We start from the raw sequence: 16163 nt of genomic DNA on the forward strand, positions 1-16163 counted from the left end.
TAGATGCAAGTTACCCCTCTCTACTTCAGCATGGCTGCAATGCAGCCAGGTGCTCCTGCCAGGCTATATAGCACTGGAGCCAGCTTCTCAGCTGGTGCATACTCACCTGACTCCGGCACCTTACGCCGCAGAGAAGTCAGCCTGTTTAGTTTGTGCTCCAGAGCCTTGTCCTGCCAGGTGCCAAGTGGCTCCAGGAGCCAGGGAACGGAGCCATAGCTCAGGGCCTCACCCAGTCCCTGGCGGAGTCCCACCTCACCAGAAGTGGGCAGTTTCTGGAGCTGTTAGAGGTCCCGGTGTGTTCTCATGGTCCTGGCTCTCTGCAAGGAACCCTTGTGTCCCCTGTGTCTTTGCTAGCCCCATGGCAGCATTGCTGTCATGTAGCATCACAGCCCTGGGATGGTTAATCCATTGTAGGTATGCTCACACCTTGCCCCGTGCTCCCTACACTGCTGCTGAGCTGTTGCACCCTTGCCAGCGAGAAGCCCCGGTTTCACATGTGCGCTCTCCCCGTCTCCTCCTCTCCACCTGTCCAGGAGCCCTTGGTGTTTGCTGAGCAGCCGTCGGTGAAGCTTTGCTGCCAGCTCTGCTGCAGCGTATTTAAAGACCCAGTCATCACGACGTGTGGGGTAAGGCAGTCTCGCTCCATGTCACTCGTGTGGGTTTCCCAGGAACACCATGTCACCCGCAGCCATCCCACCCCTCCCCACCCCAATGTGGGGCTGTCAGGTCGAGCGATCCAAGCTGGGTCAGGGCTTGGGCAGCAGCCCAGGGAAATCACAAGGCACTGTGAGAAAAGTGGTGATGACGAAGTAGTATCGTCCCATGTGAGATGGCCCCAATCCCATGCCCCAGTGAATGCCTGCGCCCTGTCAGAGGTTATAGGTGGCAGTTAAAAGACCTGTGGTGCTTTCATGGGAGAGGGGCATGGTTAACTGAACCCTGGCCTCCCCTTGTAAAGTCCCTCCCATCACCTCCACTGGGTCTGTGATGCTTCACCTCCTGTCCGGAGCAGCTCTGCTGTGTAGCCTGTCTGTACTTGGATAAATGGCCATTAAGCTCCACCCCAGAGATGGCTGCTTTTCAGTAATAAAATATTCTGACAGCACAAGGGCATGTGAGGCTTAGCACAGACCAGGCTCGTAAGGGGCTGCGAGAACCTCTGCTGAGAGGCACTGTACATTCTGCCAGGTTATTAAGCACATAAATAATATCTGTGTTATTATTACTTGAATGGAGGCCATTTGTTACCCCGGCTCATGCAGCACAGACAGAAAATACAGCCCCCTGGCTGGTGCATTTGAGCCCCAAATGCTAGGGGAGGACTGGGGGCCCCAGAACAGAGCGAGAGCTATGGAGGCACAGAGTAGGTTGACCTTCCTCCATAGTCAGTGCTGGCTCCCTTCCAGCCAGCCCCTCCATGCCCACATTACCCACAGCACTTCAGAGCGAGCAATCTCGGAGGGTGCCTGAGATTCACTGGGTAATACGGAAAAAGAGTCTGGAGCAGGAAACAGACTGTTTCATTTGCAGCCCTTGTTTGGCAGCTCCAGAGAGAGCAGCCAGCAGCTGTGCAGGGCAGGAAGGGGAGGCAGCAGCGGAGCTGCAGCTAATGAACGGCTCTAATAATGCCTTGCAAACTCTCCAGCTACAAAGCCAAGCTCTGACCCTGCTCCCAGGGGCCCCAGCTGAACAGACTCCAGAGGGCCCCCGCCAAGCAAGTTCGAGCCAGCAAAGCACAACATCGCTCGTTCTCCTTCCTTTACATCAGTGCGCCAGGCTGGGCTGGCACTGGTTTACTTAACAACGGGAAAGCACAGGAGGGATTTAAGGGAGAAGTGCTGATGCCGGGTCTCCCACTAGTCACTTAGGGTGTGTTTAACATGGCTGGTTTCCATCCTCCTGGCAGCACAGCTAGATTTTGGACAAAGGTCAAGGGGTGAAGGAGGGGTGCAAGCCAGCAGACCAGCTTGTCAGGTTGCCCAGTCCAAGGGGGAGTATCTGTGAGCTGCGTTGTTTCACCTTCAGTGTCTATTTTATGGCTTGTTCCAGTGAATTCTGCGTTATGAAGTGGGAGGAGCCCAGGAAGTTTGTCAGGACTAGAAAAATCAGAGCCCAACAGAATGTGCCCTTGGCCCCGTACCCTGGGCAGCGCAGGGCATGTGCAGATCCAGTGGTTTCCGTGCAGGCACTCGGTACCGCTCAGGATCAGGCTGCATGGTCAGCTTCATGCTGCTTTCCCCCCAACACAGGGCTGTGCTGGGGTGTAGGGCATGGAGTAAGCAGAGTCCTGCACTCCCAGGGGCCAGGTCTTTGACCACCTCCCTCCCTCCCCTGGGGGTTGTGTGTCCGACATGGGGGCGTCTAACAGTCATGTTCGTCTTTGTCTCCACAGCACACGTTTTGCAGAAGATGTGCCTTAACATCTGGTAAGTACAGAGCCACCATCCCCTCTCCCTGCCACTTCTCTGAGCCTTTCACTTAACACTGTCTTTGCTGCCTCCTCTTGCAAAACTGCAGCATGTGCAGATAAGTGGCTGGGTACTAGAACGAGCCCCCCAGGTTTGGCCCCAGGGACCCAGTGCATCCCTGACCACCAATAGCTCCTTATCCCAGGCTCTTGGCCTCCCCATGAGCTCCACCTGCCTATGTGCAGCACTTGCTCAGCTTCAGGTCCCATCACCACATGCCCCAGGCTCAGCATAAAGCCTTCAGTGGATTCTCTGTGGCTGTTCATCAGCCCAGGGCTGTGGAGTTGATGGCTCCCAGGCCAGCGGGTGATTCCCATGGGTGGCAGGCCAGTGCTGTCTGCATCTCTGCACAGGGGCATCCTCACTGCTTCCTCTCCACTGGGCATTTTGTTGGGTCCCATCCACGGATCAGGAGTCCCTCTGGGAGCTCCCCTTGGTATGGCCACTTGCTCTCAGTATGCTTTGTTTAGCTCCCTGTTCAGCTGTGGAGGCTTCATTCCCAGCCTGGCACTCCCTGCTGCTAGAAATGCTCTTTGGCTGCAACCTGCACTGGGAGCCATTGTTCTGGCATGAAGCCCAGCTGTTCTTACTGCTGCACTTCACATCTGATACCTGGGAAGGCCCCCCAAGGAGCAGAGTAACTCCCAGCTCCCATTCAAGGCACCAGGGCAGCGTGCAGCAGAGCGTCTCTGCTTGCTCTTAACCAGAGCTGGTTTACAGCTTTCAGCCCGTTCAAACACTGGATGCCCATAGTAAGGGAGCTGCCCCCCCGGCTTGTTGGCCTGGGCATATCAGATGGAGGTGGGGCAGAGCAATGGGCCAGCCCTGCTCCCACTTGGTCCTCTCAGTGTCTTAGTTAGTTCTGGTCCCTCTCTTCCCTGCCCTCTCTCTGCCCCACAGAGAAGTGCCCTGTGGACAATGCCAAACTGACGGTGGTCGTGAACAACATTGCTGTGGCCGAGCAGATCGGGGAGCTGTTCATCCACTGCAAATATGGCTGCCGGCCCGCTGCCAGCAGCAAGCCCACTGCCTTCGAGGTGGACCCCCGCGGGTGCCCGTTTACAATTAAACTGAGTGCCAGGAAGTAAGTGCCGTAATACCAGCGCACGGACTTCCTGGGGAGGGGAGGGCTCCGTTGCCAACCTGTTGCTCGAGTGTTTGTAACATGTGGCTCCTTGCAACCGCGATGCTCTGGTACCATGGCCACAGGGATGGCCGGTGCCTTTGTGGGGTGCCCTCTCCTCACCTGGGTCTCAGTGCGAGCCTCGGACGAGGGAGGTGCTGCCTGAGTCACAGCTGGCCCAGTGGTCCTCACAGGAGAAGGGGCATTTTAAACGCTTTGTCTTAGCCAGGTGCTCCCCTCACCCCCATGTTACAGGCCTCCCTTCACTTACTGTCCTAAGCCACTGTGCAGTGCTTGTAGCTGCCGTGTCATTTGTGTGCATCCGGACCTAGACCATCCATTGGAGAAGCTGGTGCTCTCCACATCTGCTCAGACCTAGTCTTTTGATAAGTCCATCGGCTAAATCCAAGTGGGCAAGCAGCTTTCTAGAGAATTTCAACTACCTGGAGATCTCTGAAGAACTGGTTTGCACTGTGTCCTGCTAAACCGCGTGGTTTCCAGCTGTCTCTCCCTGCCGATGACATGCCCTCTTTTTGTCTCTCCTTGCTTGCGCAGAGATCACGAAAGCAGCTGTGACTACAGGCCAGTGCGATGCCCCAATAACCCCAGCTGCCCACCTCTCCTGAAAATGAACCTGGAGGCACATCTCAAGGAGTGCGAGCACATCAAGTGTCCTCACTCCAAATACGGGTGAGCTGCGCCCGGGGTGAGCTGAGCGGGACTGGGGAAGGGGGCCCAGATCCTGGCATGAGGGGCAAGTTGGACACCGTTCCAGGCTGGTCTTTGCAGGGGGGCTTACTCCAGCTCTGTGAACTCCTGGCATCTCTTTCCAGTGCAGGTAGGGGCCTGAGAGCAAACCAGGTGCCTGGCCTCGCTTGTGAAGGCAGGGAAAGGCAGTGCATTGTACTCCTTGATGAGAGAGCCTAGCCTGTTTGGGTGCCATCCAGCCTGGCCCTAAGAACCAACTGAGGGGGGCCAGGGCTATGACAGATCTGCCCAAATCCACGGAGGGAGGGTTCATACCTGGGCGACAGGGGCATCTATGCAACTGTAGCTCAACCCCATGTTGTCTGTGTCCTGGAGTCTACGGACATGGCTTGCCAGGAGCTGGGGTGCCAGATGAACAGCCCAAGCCCACGCTCCCTGAGGGAGCTGGAGCTTTCCTGCCAGCTCTCCCAGCCATCGGATGGATCTTTACCAAGCACCCGTAGAGCCATCAGCCTCCAAATCCTGCTGAAGTGCTGCTTGTTCTCATACCTTCCTGGACAGGAGGGTCATTGCTGGGCCAGCACACCAGCAGGGACAGCCGCAGCCTCATCCTGTATGTACGGGGGGCCTTTTGTGTGCGATGAGGGAGTCACTGCCCGTAGTAGAAGTGCTGGACCACACGTAGTGCCCTTGCTCCCTACGGACAAAGGGGAGTGACGGGGTGGGGCTCAAGGGATCCCAATTATTGTAAGCTCCCCTCTGTTCTGAAGCCAGAAAGGCAGTATATCCCCCCCCATCCTGTGTCCCACACCCCAGCAGAGCCCTCTCATCCCCTCCCTCCAGGTGCACATTCATTGGGAACCAAGACACGTACGAGACACACCTGGAGATGTGCAAGTTCGAGGGCCTGAAGGAGTTCCTGCAGCAGACGGATGACCGCTTCCACGAGATGCAGGTGGCTATGGCGCAAAAGGACCAGGAGATCGCCTTCTTGCGCTCCATGCTGGGCAAGCTCTCAGAGAAGATCGACCAGCTGGAGAAAAACCTCGAGCTCAAGTTTGGTGAGTCTCCCAGGCAGGCTTTGGGCCCCTTGTCAAGCCCTGGGGGGATGCTGGCAGCTCCAGTAGGGGGTTTTAATTCCCCGTTGCTCCTGCATTCACAGCCAGGGCAGACCCCTGGAGGTCAGAGACATCTTTGGGAGGGGATTTTCTGGACTGCCTTCCTGGTTTAACGGGGCCATCCCTAGTCAGCGCCCATGTCCCAGGATAGCCCATGTCCTGGCTTGGCAATCTTGGGGGTGACTGGCCTGCCTTTGTCACCCTAGATGTGCTGGATGAGAACCAGAGCAAGCTGAGCGAGGACCTGATGGAGTTCCGCAGGGATGCCTCCATGCTAAACGTGAGCTGGCTGCTGGGCTAACCGTGCTGATCCAGGGGGGCTAACCGCCGGCTGTGCTGGGCAGTCACCAGGGTTCAGCAGAGCAAGACTTGTTCTCATCTGCTCTATCCCACCCCAGTGTGACTGGCTGCACCCAGGTTGGGCTCCAGGGTGCACAAAACACACGGAGCTTCGGGGTACAGCTGGCATCTAGCATTGGGTGGAGGATGCCACCAGCTATCTGCCTTTGCTAAGCCATTCCAGTGGCTTCTGATGGCTGCTGCACAGCTCTTCCGCAGCTGGTCTGGGGAGTGCCTGGGGGTGGGCCAGAGTTTTCAGGCATAGTTGGGGTTGTAAGCTCAAACTCCCCAGGGTGCAGTAGCTCCTCTACCCAGTGCTCACTGTAGGAACCCTGCAAATGGGAGGGAAATGAGGCTGCCTTGTGAAAGGTGTTTCCACCCTGACCTGGACCCCGCTAAGCTGGTAGAGGTTCTACCCTGGAGACACCCATGTAGTCAGCCCTGATCAGGGACCCCCTTGCTTCCTGTGACCTTCTTCCCGGAGAAGGTGCCCAAGGCTGAGCACTAACAGGAAGCGCTGCCCTGCCCTGGGCCAGGAGAACGCTGCCTGGAGGCTGAAGAGTTTGAAGGGGGCACGTGACAGCAGCAGGACTGGGGCAGCCGAGAGGAGACCCTCTCCCTCCTAATGCATGTGGTTTGTCTTCCAGGACGAGCTCTCACACATCAACGCTCGGCTCAACATGGGGATCCTGGGCTGTGAGTATGTGCCTGCCCTTTTCTCCCCCTGCCGCTAGGCCTGGCCTTGGGACTCCACGGCGGATGCTGTAGGAAGGGGTAGGGTGCAGAGAGTAGCCAGTGACTCGCAGAGGGTCTGCCAGGCTGTGCTCCTGGCAGGCAGACCCCAGCAGAGCCACAGGCTGCACCAGCATCCGTCTCCAAAAGACTGCGGGGGTGCAGGAGAGGCCACAGAGGATGTGAGGGCTGGGAGGGGAGAGCAAGATGCTTCAAGAGCTCAACCTGCTCAGCTTACGTGAAAAACGACTGTGAGACCACATCAGAGCCTGGGGGGACAGTGGTGCGACAGGGCTTTGTAACCTGGAGGAGAAAGGGCAAGTTGCTCGGGGGCTGAAAGGGGCGGCCAGGCAGATGGCATGGAGATGATTGCACGTTTGTAACAGCCAGGGTGATTCAGCCCACTACGTGCAGCTGAGGCGGGGCAGGGAATTTCTCCATTGCTGTGTCTCTGGATCCAGCCCAGGTGCCTTCGGGAAGAAAGGCTTTAGCTAGGGCAAGTTATTGGGACTCGCGCAGGGGGGAGCTGGGTACAATACAAGGGCCTGTGATACTCCACCGTCCAGTGGTGCCTGCCAGGTGCAGCTCCAGGTCTTAGAGCACCAGGTCAGCCTTCAGGTCTCCACTGTGCCTCATGGTTCCCTAACCCCACCCTGCCTCTTCTCATCCCACAGCCTACGATCCTCAGCAGATCTTCAAGTGCAAGGGCACTTTTGTGGGACACCAGGGCCCCGTGTGGTGTCTGTGCGTTTACTCCATTGGAGACTTGCTTTTCAGTGGCTCTTCAGACAAAACCATTAAGGTAGGTGCCCTGCGTGTATGCTTGTCTGTGTACGTGGGCACTGGGCAGCCCCCAGCTTCAGGTCTGAGCCAGGGTTGCCTTCCCGCCCTGCCTCCAAGCTGACCGGGTCAGTTCTGTCTTCCAGGGCTCCTTCCTAGCACAACTAGGCAAGGAGCATTTTCCGGGTTATCAGCAAGAAAACACTGGTTGTGTTAATCCAGCTCCAGGGGGTGTCCTGTCACCCTGTGAGTATACCTTCGCTCTGGCCACTCGGCTCCTCTCTGTGCTGGCTTTCCACCTCTGAGTCTTTCCAGCTCTGAGCCTCTCTTTTCCATTGTGGCTGAAACCCATTTAGAAAAAAAAAAATTTCCCCTGTAAAATACACCCGTTTCCCACTGCAGCATTGTTGGTTTTTCCTCCTCCTGTTTTCAAAAGAGCCAACTGACGGGGCTGCTCCTGGACAATGAAAGCAGTCCTTCTAATTGGTACCATCTCTGGCCCCTGATCGCTGAGGAGTGATGGATGGGGGTTGGCGAGACTTGCAGGGCCTGGCCACCTGCTGTAGGCCCTACGGAAACCACAGCTGTCATGGTCTCATCTTTGCTACATTTGGATTATTGATTTTTTTTTATGGGAGAGAGCAGACCTGCCTGTTCAGAATTCATATGGACCCTTTGACTGGAGGGAAATTGTCCTCTGCTTCCCGCTGCCCTGTCCCATGTGCAGGAGAGAGCTTTGCTCTGCTCGGGTGGGAGCTCGCTCTTGACAATGGCAAGGGGGACACCAGTTGTAGTATCCCAGCTGCTGGGAGCAGGGCCGGTGCTAAAGCAGGGCTCTGGGCCTGCCTGCTTAGGGCCTGACTTCCTTTTCTTTCTCCCCTTGGCTCCCTTGACTTCCACAACTGCTGGGAGCTTCTAGCACCACTGACAGCCTCTGTGGCAGTGGCTGAGGCTCATTTCCCCCTGCCCCGAAAGAAGGCAGTAGCAGTACTTACCTCCTTCCCTCACAGATGGGGTGGGGATACTTTGCTGCCTGGGAAGTGGCACGAGCTTCAGGCCCCTGGGGCTGGGGAAGCCTGGACTCTGGGCTTTTTCATCCTTCGCTCTAGGTACAGCACCTAATTTCAGACCTGCCCTCCACTGCCTGGAGCCACCAGTGCTGCCGTGCAGGGGTCTCACTCCCTGGCTCTGTGTTCAGGAGCAGGGACATGTTGAATGCACAGGCCCCTCAGCAGCTGTCCTGCAGTGTCTCTTCCACTCACAGAGCCAGGCTCATCTCTTGTAGGCTCCCACCACCCCCGAGAGGGCAGGGCTCCTCTGCCTGGGGTTGCCTTGGAGTCTCGTAGCCCAGTCTCCAGCAGGCTGTATTTTTGTCTTGTCCTGCCCGAGGATGGTGGCGGGGGCATTTGAGGCGGTTGCAGGAGCCTCGTTCCACTGTTCGGTGTCCCTCAGACGCTCATGGTGACCCTCGGCGTGACGTTTCCTTTCCTAGACCCACTTATCTCTCTGCCCAAGAGATGGGAAAGCAGGTGCAGAGTGCACAGCTGCTTCCTGCTCTCCCTGCTCTCGCAGCCCAGCTGCCTTCCTGCTGGGCTGCTGGGGCAGGCACGTGATGCTCTGCTCCCTTCTGTTTCCTGTTAGGTGTGGGATACCTGTACCACGTACAAGTGCCAAAAGACCTTGGAGGGTCACGATGGAATTGTACTAGCTCTCTGCATTCAGGGGTGAGCGCCTCGGTCCTTCTGCGCCTGGGGTCTGTGCTGCAAGCAAGATAGGGGGGACATTAATACCCTTCCAGCCTCCCGTGTGCCCACACATGCTGGGGCCTGGCTCCTGTATGCACCCTATGTTTAGGGTGTGCCCTATGTTTAGGAATCCCAGAGACCTCCTTTTAGAGAGCCAAGTGGGAAAAGGCCTGTAAGGAAGATGCCCCTTCCTCCTGGCCCCCATGCCCCTGGCTGCTGCCCCGCCATCATGCCTAAAGGATGCTGCCAGCACTCAGGGCCTTGTGTCGGCAGGGGTGGGGCGAAGCACTGGGTTCTCGCTGGGCAGACAGGATGGCCCAGCCCGCAGCTCCTGCCCCCTGTGCACTGAGATTGGAGTGGGCTGGGCAGGGAGGGCATGTGCCCTGTGGGCTGTACGGAGACTGTGCTAGGGGCTGGCTTGTCCAGTAGGGCAGCATCCCGCCTTGGGAGGGGGTCAACTTCACCTGAGAGGGGGTGACAAGGGGGAAATGGCAGGTTCTTGGCACCCTGCAGCCCCCTTTACTCTGCCAGTGTGAACTCCACCTTGCTGACAGGCTCTCCTTGCCTTGCGGTGTCACAGGAACAGGTTGTACAGCGGCTCGGCGGACTGCACCATCATTGTGAGTACCGGGTCCCCCACCCCCTGCCCCAGTGCTGCTCCGTTTAGGAGCCCAGACGGGAAGGGTGTAGGATAGCCTGACACCCACGGGGCCCAGGGAGACACTCTTCCCTATGTGTGCTGGCGTTTTTATGCTAACAGGGAGTTGGGTGTGGTCTTCTCCAAGGGTCCCGTGTGTGTGTGGGTGCCCCGTGACCAGCCACGGCAAGCTTGGTCTCAACACCCAGCTCTCACTGGCCAGGGCTTTCCTGGCTCTGCTCTGTCGTGGCCAAAGACTATCTTGGGGTAGCATCCAGGTCAGGAGAGTGGGGAGGACCTCAGACCCCACGATGGAGCCACAGACAGGCAGACCCAGATAGCCAGGGCACGCTGCTAGCTGTCGCTTGGCACCACAGAGCAAATCCCTCATCGCAGCCGCCCCTGCTGTTTCACGGAGTTTCCTGCTGCTGGTTTCTCCAGGGCAGGAAGCCAAAGCTGGGAGGGGGCAGAGGGTTCAGCCCTGGGGCAGCCCAGCCCCTAACTGCCTGATTTCCCCTTTTGGCAGGTCTGGGATATCCAAACCCTGCAGAAGGTGAACACCATCCGAGCCCACGACAATCCCGTCTGCACGCTGGTCTCCTCACACAACATGCTGTTCAGCGGCTCCCTCAAAGCCATCAAGGTGGAGGCCGGGGAGGCACTGCAGTGATGGGATGCGGGGTGCAGGGGGGATCCTTGTTTCTCTTAGCACCCCGGCAGTGCTCCCTGTGGGGCCTGCCTGGGGACAGACCCTCCAGTAGCTGGGCTGCTGTTTCCTGGTGAAGGCCTGAAAGCAAAGGCCCGTAAGCTACAGGTCTTGTCTGTCTGGTTCTAACGGCCTCTCCTGCCTGCGACTGTGGGCATCAGGGTCTGGGCATGTGTTCGCGAGCACACGTGCCCATTTGGGGCTGGGTGCCAGTGACTGACAGCAGGGAGCTGGGCTCGGGGTCCACGATTGTCAAGCTGGCCAGGGGTTTGTGAGTCCGACCTGGTTTTCATACCCTGGCAGTCAGGGCCCCTGAGGGGCCTCAGCTCAGGCCCAGACATCACTCGTTACCGCACTGGCTGGTGCCCGGGCTCTGCATGCAGCTCAGCTGCCAGCTCCTGGCATCGCAGGGTGCTTGACTGGGCTCTGCCCTTCCAGTGCACCAGTCGACCTCCCCGGGGCTGCCACAGGCCCTGATGTTCATCACGGGCTTCGGGACTCCAGGCCGTGCAGCACTGAGAGTTGGGCAGAGCCGGCATTCAGGCATTAAACCCGAGACCTCGCCCCTCTGCTGCCTGAGTAGAGCAGGTTGTGAGGCTGTTGTGAGTCAGATGGCCGTTCCTCCTGTCACGCGTCCATCTGTGCCACCCCCTGCACACTCCTCCATCCGTCGTTTTGTGGGGTGTGTGCAGTCAGGGCACTCCCAGTCCCTTGCATGGAGCCCCAGAGTGTCGGGCAGGGGGGTGTGCTCTGTGTTGCTCCCTCTCTGGCCTGGGCTGCATCTCTGCAGTGGCAGCACAGGTTTCCCAGACAGACACCTTTGGGGCTCTGGGAATGTGCTTCCAACCCAAAGTCAGTGGTTCGGGCTTTGTCCGAGTGAGCAAAGCTCCAGTGGGTGTCTTCTCCCACCAGCCTCAGACCTGTGGGGTATCAGCACGGTCCCCACTTTGGGAAGAAGCCTGTTTTGGGGCTCGGGCTGCAGGGGGGGCAGGAGCTGATCCGCCTTGGCCCCACTAAGTGAGTGCACCTGCCACAGGTCTGGGACATCGTCGGCACTGAGCTGAAGCTGAAGAAGGAGCTGACGGGTCTGAACCACTGGGTGCGAGCGCTCGTGGCCTCGCAGAACTATCTCTACAGCGGGTCATACCAGACAATCAAGGTGCGTGCTCCCCAGTGGCTCATGTCCCTCCCAGAAGGCATGCGGGGTCTTAGCAGAGGGGCCTGCCGGCACTGGGCAAGCAAAGTCCCAGGCAGCAGCAAGCCTTGGAGCCGGGCTCCCCGGCTGCCTTGCTAGTACACCGGCGTTTGCCCAGGGGCCCGTGCAGCTGCTGTGTGACAGGAACCGAGAAGCACGGCTCATAGCCAGGCTTGTAGCTGCTCTGGCGGCTGAGCTGATAAGGGGAACGGGTTGTTCTCTGGACTGCAGAGATCCGCGCTCTGCTCCCAGAATAACCCGGGCCTGCGCTGAGCAGCTCTGCTCTCGTCACCTGGACTGCACTGGAGGGACGGAGGGCTGCCCCTCCATGCTGATCAAATCCCCTACAGTCTCCTGCTGCCTGCCCCTTGTACTGTCCCCTGGTGTGTGCACATGTGTGTGTGCACACATGATACACGCAGCATCCAAACAGCCCCTTCACACCTAGGCTCCAGAAACAGGTGGTCCCTACCCTGGGCCTGCTGTTTCTGGAGAGCACTAAGCAGCCCTGGCCTGAGATCCTGCAATGGGTGACTCAGATGCAGCACTGTGACCGGCTCCTGCAGCCAGGCTGGCACATGGAGAGAGGAGCAGGAAAGCTGGCAGGGTGAAGAGCCCCAGTGGGCCCTACAGCAGGGCAGGGGCCCCTGGCTGTCAGTGGGCTCCCTCAGGACCAAGAGCAGTTTGGTGTGGTGACACATGCCCATTTGCCCTTCTGGAGTGGGGCTGCCACAGCCCAGGGACCCTCATGCCCGTCCCATTGGCTTTTGCAGATCTGGGACATCCGGAACCTGGAGTGCGTCCACGTGCTACAGACGTCGGGGGGCAGCGTCTACTCCATCGCTGTGACAAACCACCACATCGTGTGTGGCACCTACGAAAACCTCATCCACGTAAGGACATGGCAGGGCGTGAACGGGGCTGGACCAGCAGCCTGCTCTCGGCCCCTGCTGAGCCTGTTGGGCAGCTCCTCAGAGCCAAAGGACTATGGGTTAGTCCAGCCCAGGGTGCTCTCTCCAGCACTGGCTAGTAGCAGGAGGGTTTCCCTTCCTTGTCCCCAGCAGTGTTCATCCCTGAGTGCCATCACTGGCAGTCCCAATGGCACTGTGCTCCATCTCTTTGTCTCATCCCTCTTGCCTGGTGCATGACCCACCAGCCGTGCAACCTTTGGTGCTGGAGACTTGTCTTCCCATCCCCACGCATGTGCTGGACCCTTCTCAGACCCTGCCTGGCCTGTACTGGGCTCCCCCATGTGTTGCGCCGGGCTCTGAGCCATCTCCCTCGTCTCACAGGTCTGGGATATCGAGTCCAAGGAGCAGGTGCGGACGCTGACTGGGCATGTGGGTACGGTGTATGCCCTGGCTGTCATCTCCACACCCGACCAGACCAAAGTCTTCAGCGCCTCCTATGACCGGTCTCTCAGGGTATGTGCTGGGGCGGGGGCTTCCTAGGTGCCTTGGGTCTGAGTCCTGCCCTGGGCTGGCAGGTGCCGGAAATGCAGTTCATGGGGGGGAGCCGAGGTGGAGGGTGCGTGGGAGCCAGCTCCCGGTGCATTCGCCCACCAGTTCCAAGCCAGCTTTAAGGCAAGGAGCTTGCTTGGTGGCTCAGGGCTCACTTCCTTCCAGTCCTGATGCTTCACTGATCGCGAGTCCTTTGGCTCTGCCTGGAAAGCAGGTCTGGCTGCCCCCCATCTGCCTAGACGTAGGAGCCCCCCATGCCCCTGAAATGCCTGGAGCCCTTTGCTGCAGTGTTGCTGCTCGGTCTCAGCAGGGTGGAAAAAGCCTTTCTCCCAGACAGGAATCCACCCCTGTGGGTTCAAGTTGAGCATCCGTGGCAGAAGCCCGGGCTGTGGGAGCCAGGTTTGGCGTCATGCCTCCCTTGGGCAAGGCTCCACTCTTGGCGTCATGCCTTCCCTGGGCAAGGCTCAGCATTCCCAGCCTGTGTCTGGGTGCCCTGACAGCATGGGGGGGACTGGTCTGGGCTCATTGTGGGGCCTTCAGGCCCACAGAAGGGCCAGAGCGCTAATGCACAGTGGCTCAGGCCTTCTGTTCATGCCCCTGGCTGGTGCCAGTTGTCCAGTGCAAGCGTCCCCTGCTCTGGCGGGTGCGGGAGAGCAGCTGGTCCCTGGCACTGGGCGCAGGTATCATCCTCCACCGTAGCACCTCTCCTTGGCAGTCCCCGGCACCGGGCCTAGCATCAATAACCCTCCCCTGCGTATGCTTTAGGTGTGGAGCATGGACAACATGATCTGCACGCAGACGCTGCTGCGCCACCAGGGCAGTGTGACAGCCCTCGCTGTCTCCCGGGGCCGCCTCTTCTCCGGGGCCGTGGACAGCACGGTTAAGGTGGGTCCCACGGGGGGCGGAGGGCACCTGCATGTCAGCCACACGTCCCACGGCCAGGGCAGGACAGGCACCAGGCAGGGCCGGGGACACACTGCCCAGCCGTGCCTGTCCTCTCAAGGGAGTGCCTGGGGGCAGCAAGTCCTGACCCGGCTGAGAGCTCCCTGGTCCTCTGCCCTCCCAGGATGGCAGTGCCCGGCAGGGGGGCAAGGATGGGAGTGGGGCGGGGAGCGGCGCCCTCACCTCCGTCTGATCCGGACTCCCTCCTTGGCCCTGGCAGGTCTGGACGTGCTAACAGGAGCAGCTGCGTTAGTCCTGCACACTGAACGACCAAAAACCCCTCCCTCCCGGCCTCCTGGATGACAACACCACTACAAACCGCTGCTGCAGCTCCCCCCTCGCCGGCTGCTGCCCGTGCCCCCCATCACCCTCCGCAAAGCCCAGACTGCAGCCTGTCAGCACCTGAAGGGCTGTTCTCAGGGCTGTGTGGCCCCGGGCCAGGCTCTGCACAGCGTCCCAGGAGCTGATCCCAGCCCCTGGTCCAGAGGGGCTGAGCCCTGGGGCTGAGAGGCCTGGCCCTGCAAGGAGGCGCCATGCAGTGCTCGGCCAGTCCTGGGACTGCCAGGCTCACCCACGCCTGCCTGAATCTGGTCTGTCAAGGAAGGAGAGTGCTGGGGCGCCGGCTTCACTGCCGAAGGTCAGCCGCGTCCATTCCTGTCCCCCACCCCCCCGGATTTAATTTACTGCCAAGACCAGCTCTTTGACCTCGGGAGAGGAGTTGTCCTTGTGTGTCCAGGTACGATTTCTACGCCCCTTGCTAGCCCCTGCCCACCGGGCCACCCCGTCGCGGCAGCCTCCGCAGCCAAGCCTTTGTTGCGTTTTTACTCACGTTTTGTACGGTTTTTAAGATTGTAATATAGATTTGGTTATCTCCTCCTTGACAATAAAAGGGCAAAGCGTCAGTCTGGGCGAGTGCACGTCATTGCCAGGGCTTCTGCAGGCGTTCAGGGCAGGGGCAGCTGCATGGAGTGGGAGACCGAGCTCCTGGGGTGCGAGTGCATGGGGGCACAGAGGTCCTGCCCCAGCTGAAAGCTGCACATGACCCATCTGCAGTCAAACATGGGTGGTCTCTTAGAGCAGTGGTCTCCAAACTTTTTTGGATGCGCACCCCTATCAGTAAAAAACTTTTGAGCACATCCCCCCAGATATGTATATTTATATAAATGTAAGTAGAAGGTCTAATATGTTCTTCCTGCACCCCAATGGTGCGTCATGGGCACTCCCTGGGTGTGCGCACCCCAGTGTGGAGACCACTGTCTTAGAGGGTGAAACAGCCCGCAGCCCTGCACCGGGTCCAGCCCACGTGCAGTAACACTGCCTTGGGAGGGGGGGAAAGCCCCCCTGGCACCAGCCCCCTCATGGGGAGCCTGGCTTCCCCACCAGGCCTGAGGCCAGGGAGCTGCCTTTGCCACAGGGCAGCATCACACCTAAGGCAGCAGCCAGCAAGCTGGAGGCAGTGGCCTGGCCTTGCAAACCACAGGGCTTGAGCTCCACTCCCCCAGGGTCTCTTCCAGGCTGGGCCCGCAGGGAGACGTGACCTTGGCAGCCGAGCAATGCTGGACCTGTCCGGGGCAGTGCCCTTCTCTTCTGCCAGGCCGGGAGGGCAAGCACTGGCTATGAGCACTGGGTACTCCTGCCACAGGAGCCACCCCCACACCACCCCTCCTGGGGTGAATATCCCCTCATGTCCACACCACTGCTTTTCTCTGCCCCTGGAAATTCCCCTGTCTTCCCACCCAGGAAGGCCCAGGCTCCCCGTGCTGTGCTAGCCAGGTTAAGTGGGGCGCTCAGGCACCTGGGCTCCCTGGCTGTAGCCTCCCCATCGGCTCTACCCTCCCCTGGTGCAGCGCACGCCAACGCCAGCACTGGGCTGGCACTAAAGCAGCGGGGGGTTGCACTTGCAGAGAAGCTGCTACAATAACAGGGTGCAAGGTGTGGGGGGGGGGCTCAGCAGGGCCAAGGGCCAGCGCTGGAGAGGGGGGGAGGCTCCCGCTGCATCTTCCCCTTCGCGTGTCAGGCCAGGGACACCACTAGCAGCAAACGGTCCTGTACATGCCTGGTGGCTGCTCACTACTGCCAGGGACGTCGCTCGTGTAGCCATGCCAGCCTGGGCACCCAGGTCCAGACCTAAGCCGCAGGGAGCCGGTGCCCTGGCACGATGTAGTGCATGGATGCTGGACAAGGACCCCTCCACCTTTTCCCTCGAGAGC

At 59.4% G+C, this 16163-nt stretch overlaps 1 protein-coding gene across 3 annotated transcripts in view; it reads left to right on the top strand.

The window, feature by feature from the left end:
- TRAF7 (TNF receptor associated factor 7) overlaps positions 1-14855 on the top strand; it is a 38898-nt gene extending 24043 nt beyond the window's left edge. For all 3 annotated transcript variants that reach the window (XM_090023630.1, XM_090023631.1, XM_090023632.1), the window contains exons 6-21: positions 534-626; positions 2393-2426; positions 3369-3552; positions 4147-4281; positions 5143-5360; positions 5624-5697; positions 6404-6452; positions 7163-7290; positions 8910-8992; positions 9594-9633; positions 10177-10293; positions 11393-11515; positions 12325-12444; positions 12844-12975; positions 13777-13896; positions 14174-14855. In XM_090023630.1, the coding sequence (XP_089879756.1) occupies positions 534-626; positions 2393-2426; positions 3369-3552; positions 4147-4281; positions 5143-5360; positions 5624-5697; positions 6404-6452; positions 7163-7290; positions 8910-8992; positions 9594-9633; positions 10177-10293; positions 11393-11515; positions 12325-12444; positions 12844-12975; positions 13777-13896; positions 14174-14188 (1665 nt within the window). In that variant the 3' untranslated portion in view covers positions 14189-14855. The remainder of the gene's footprint in view (positions 1-533; positions 627-2392; positions 2427-3368; positions 3553-4146; positions 4282-5142; positions 5361-5623; positions 5698-6403; positions 6453-7162; positions 7291-8909; positions 8993-9593; positions 9634-10176; positions 10294-11392; positions 11516-12324; positions 12445-12843; positions 12976-13776; positions 13897-14173) is intronic.
- Positions 14856-16163: the final 1308 nt, after the last annotated feature.

The sequence above is a fragment of the Crocodylus siamensis genome, chromosome 12 (genome assembly GCF_052110815.1).
Source record: "Crocodylus siamensis isolate JL-2025a chromosome 12, ASM5211081v1, whole genome shotgun sequence".
Classification (NCBI taxonomy): Eukaryota; Metazoa; Chordata; order Crocodylia; family Crocodylidae; genus Crocodylus; species Crocodylus siamensis.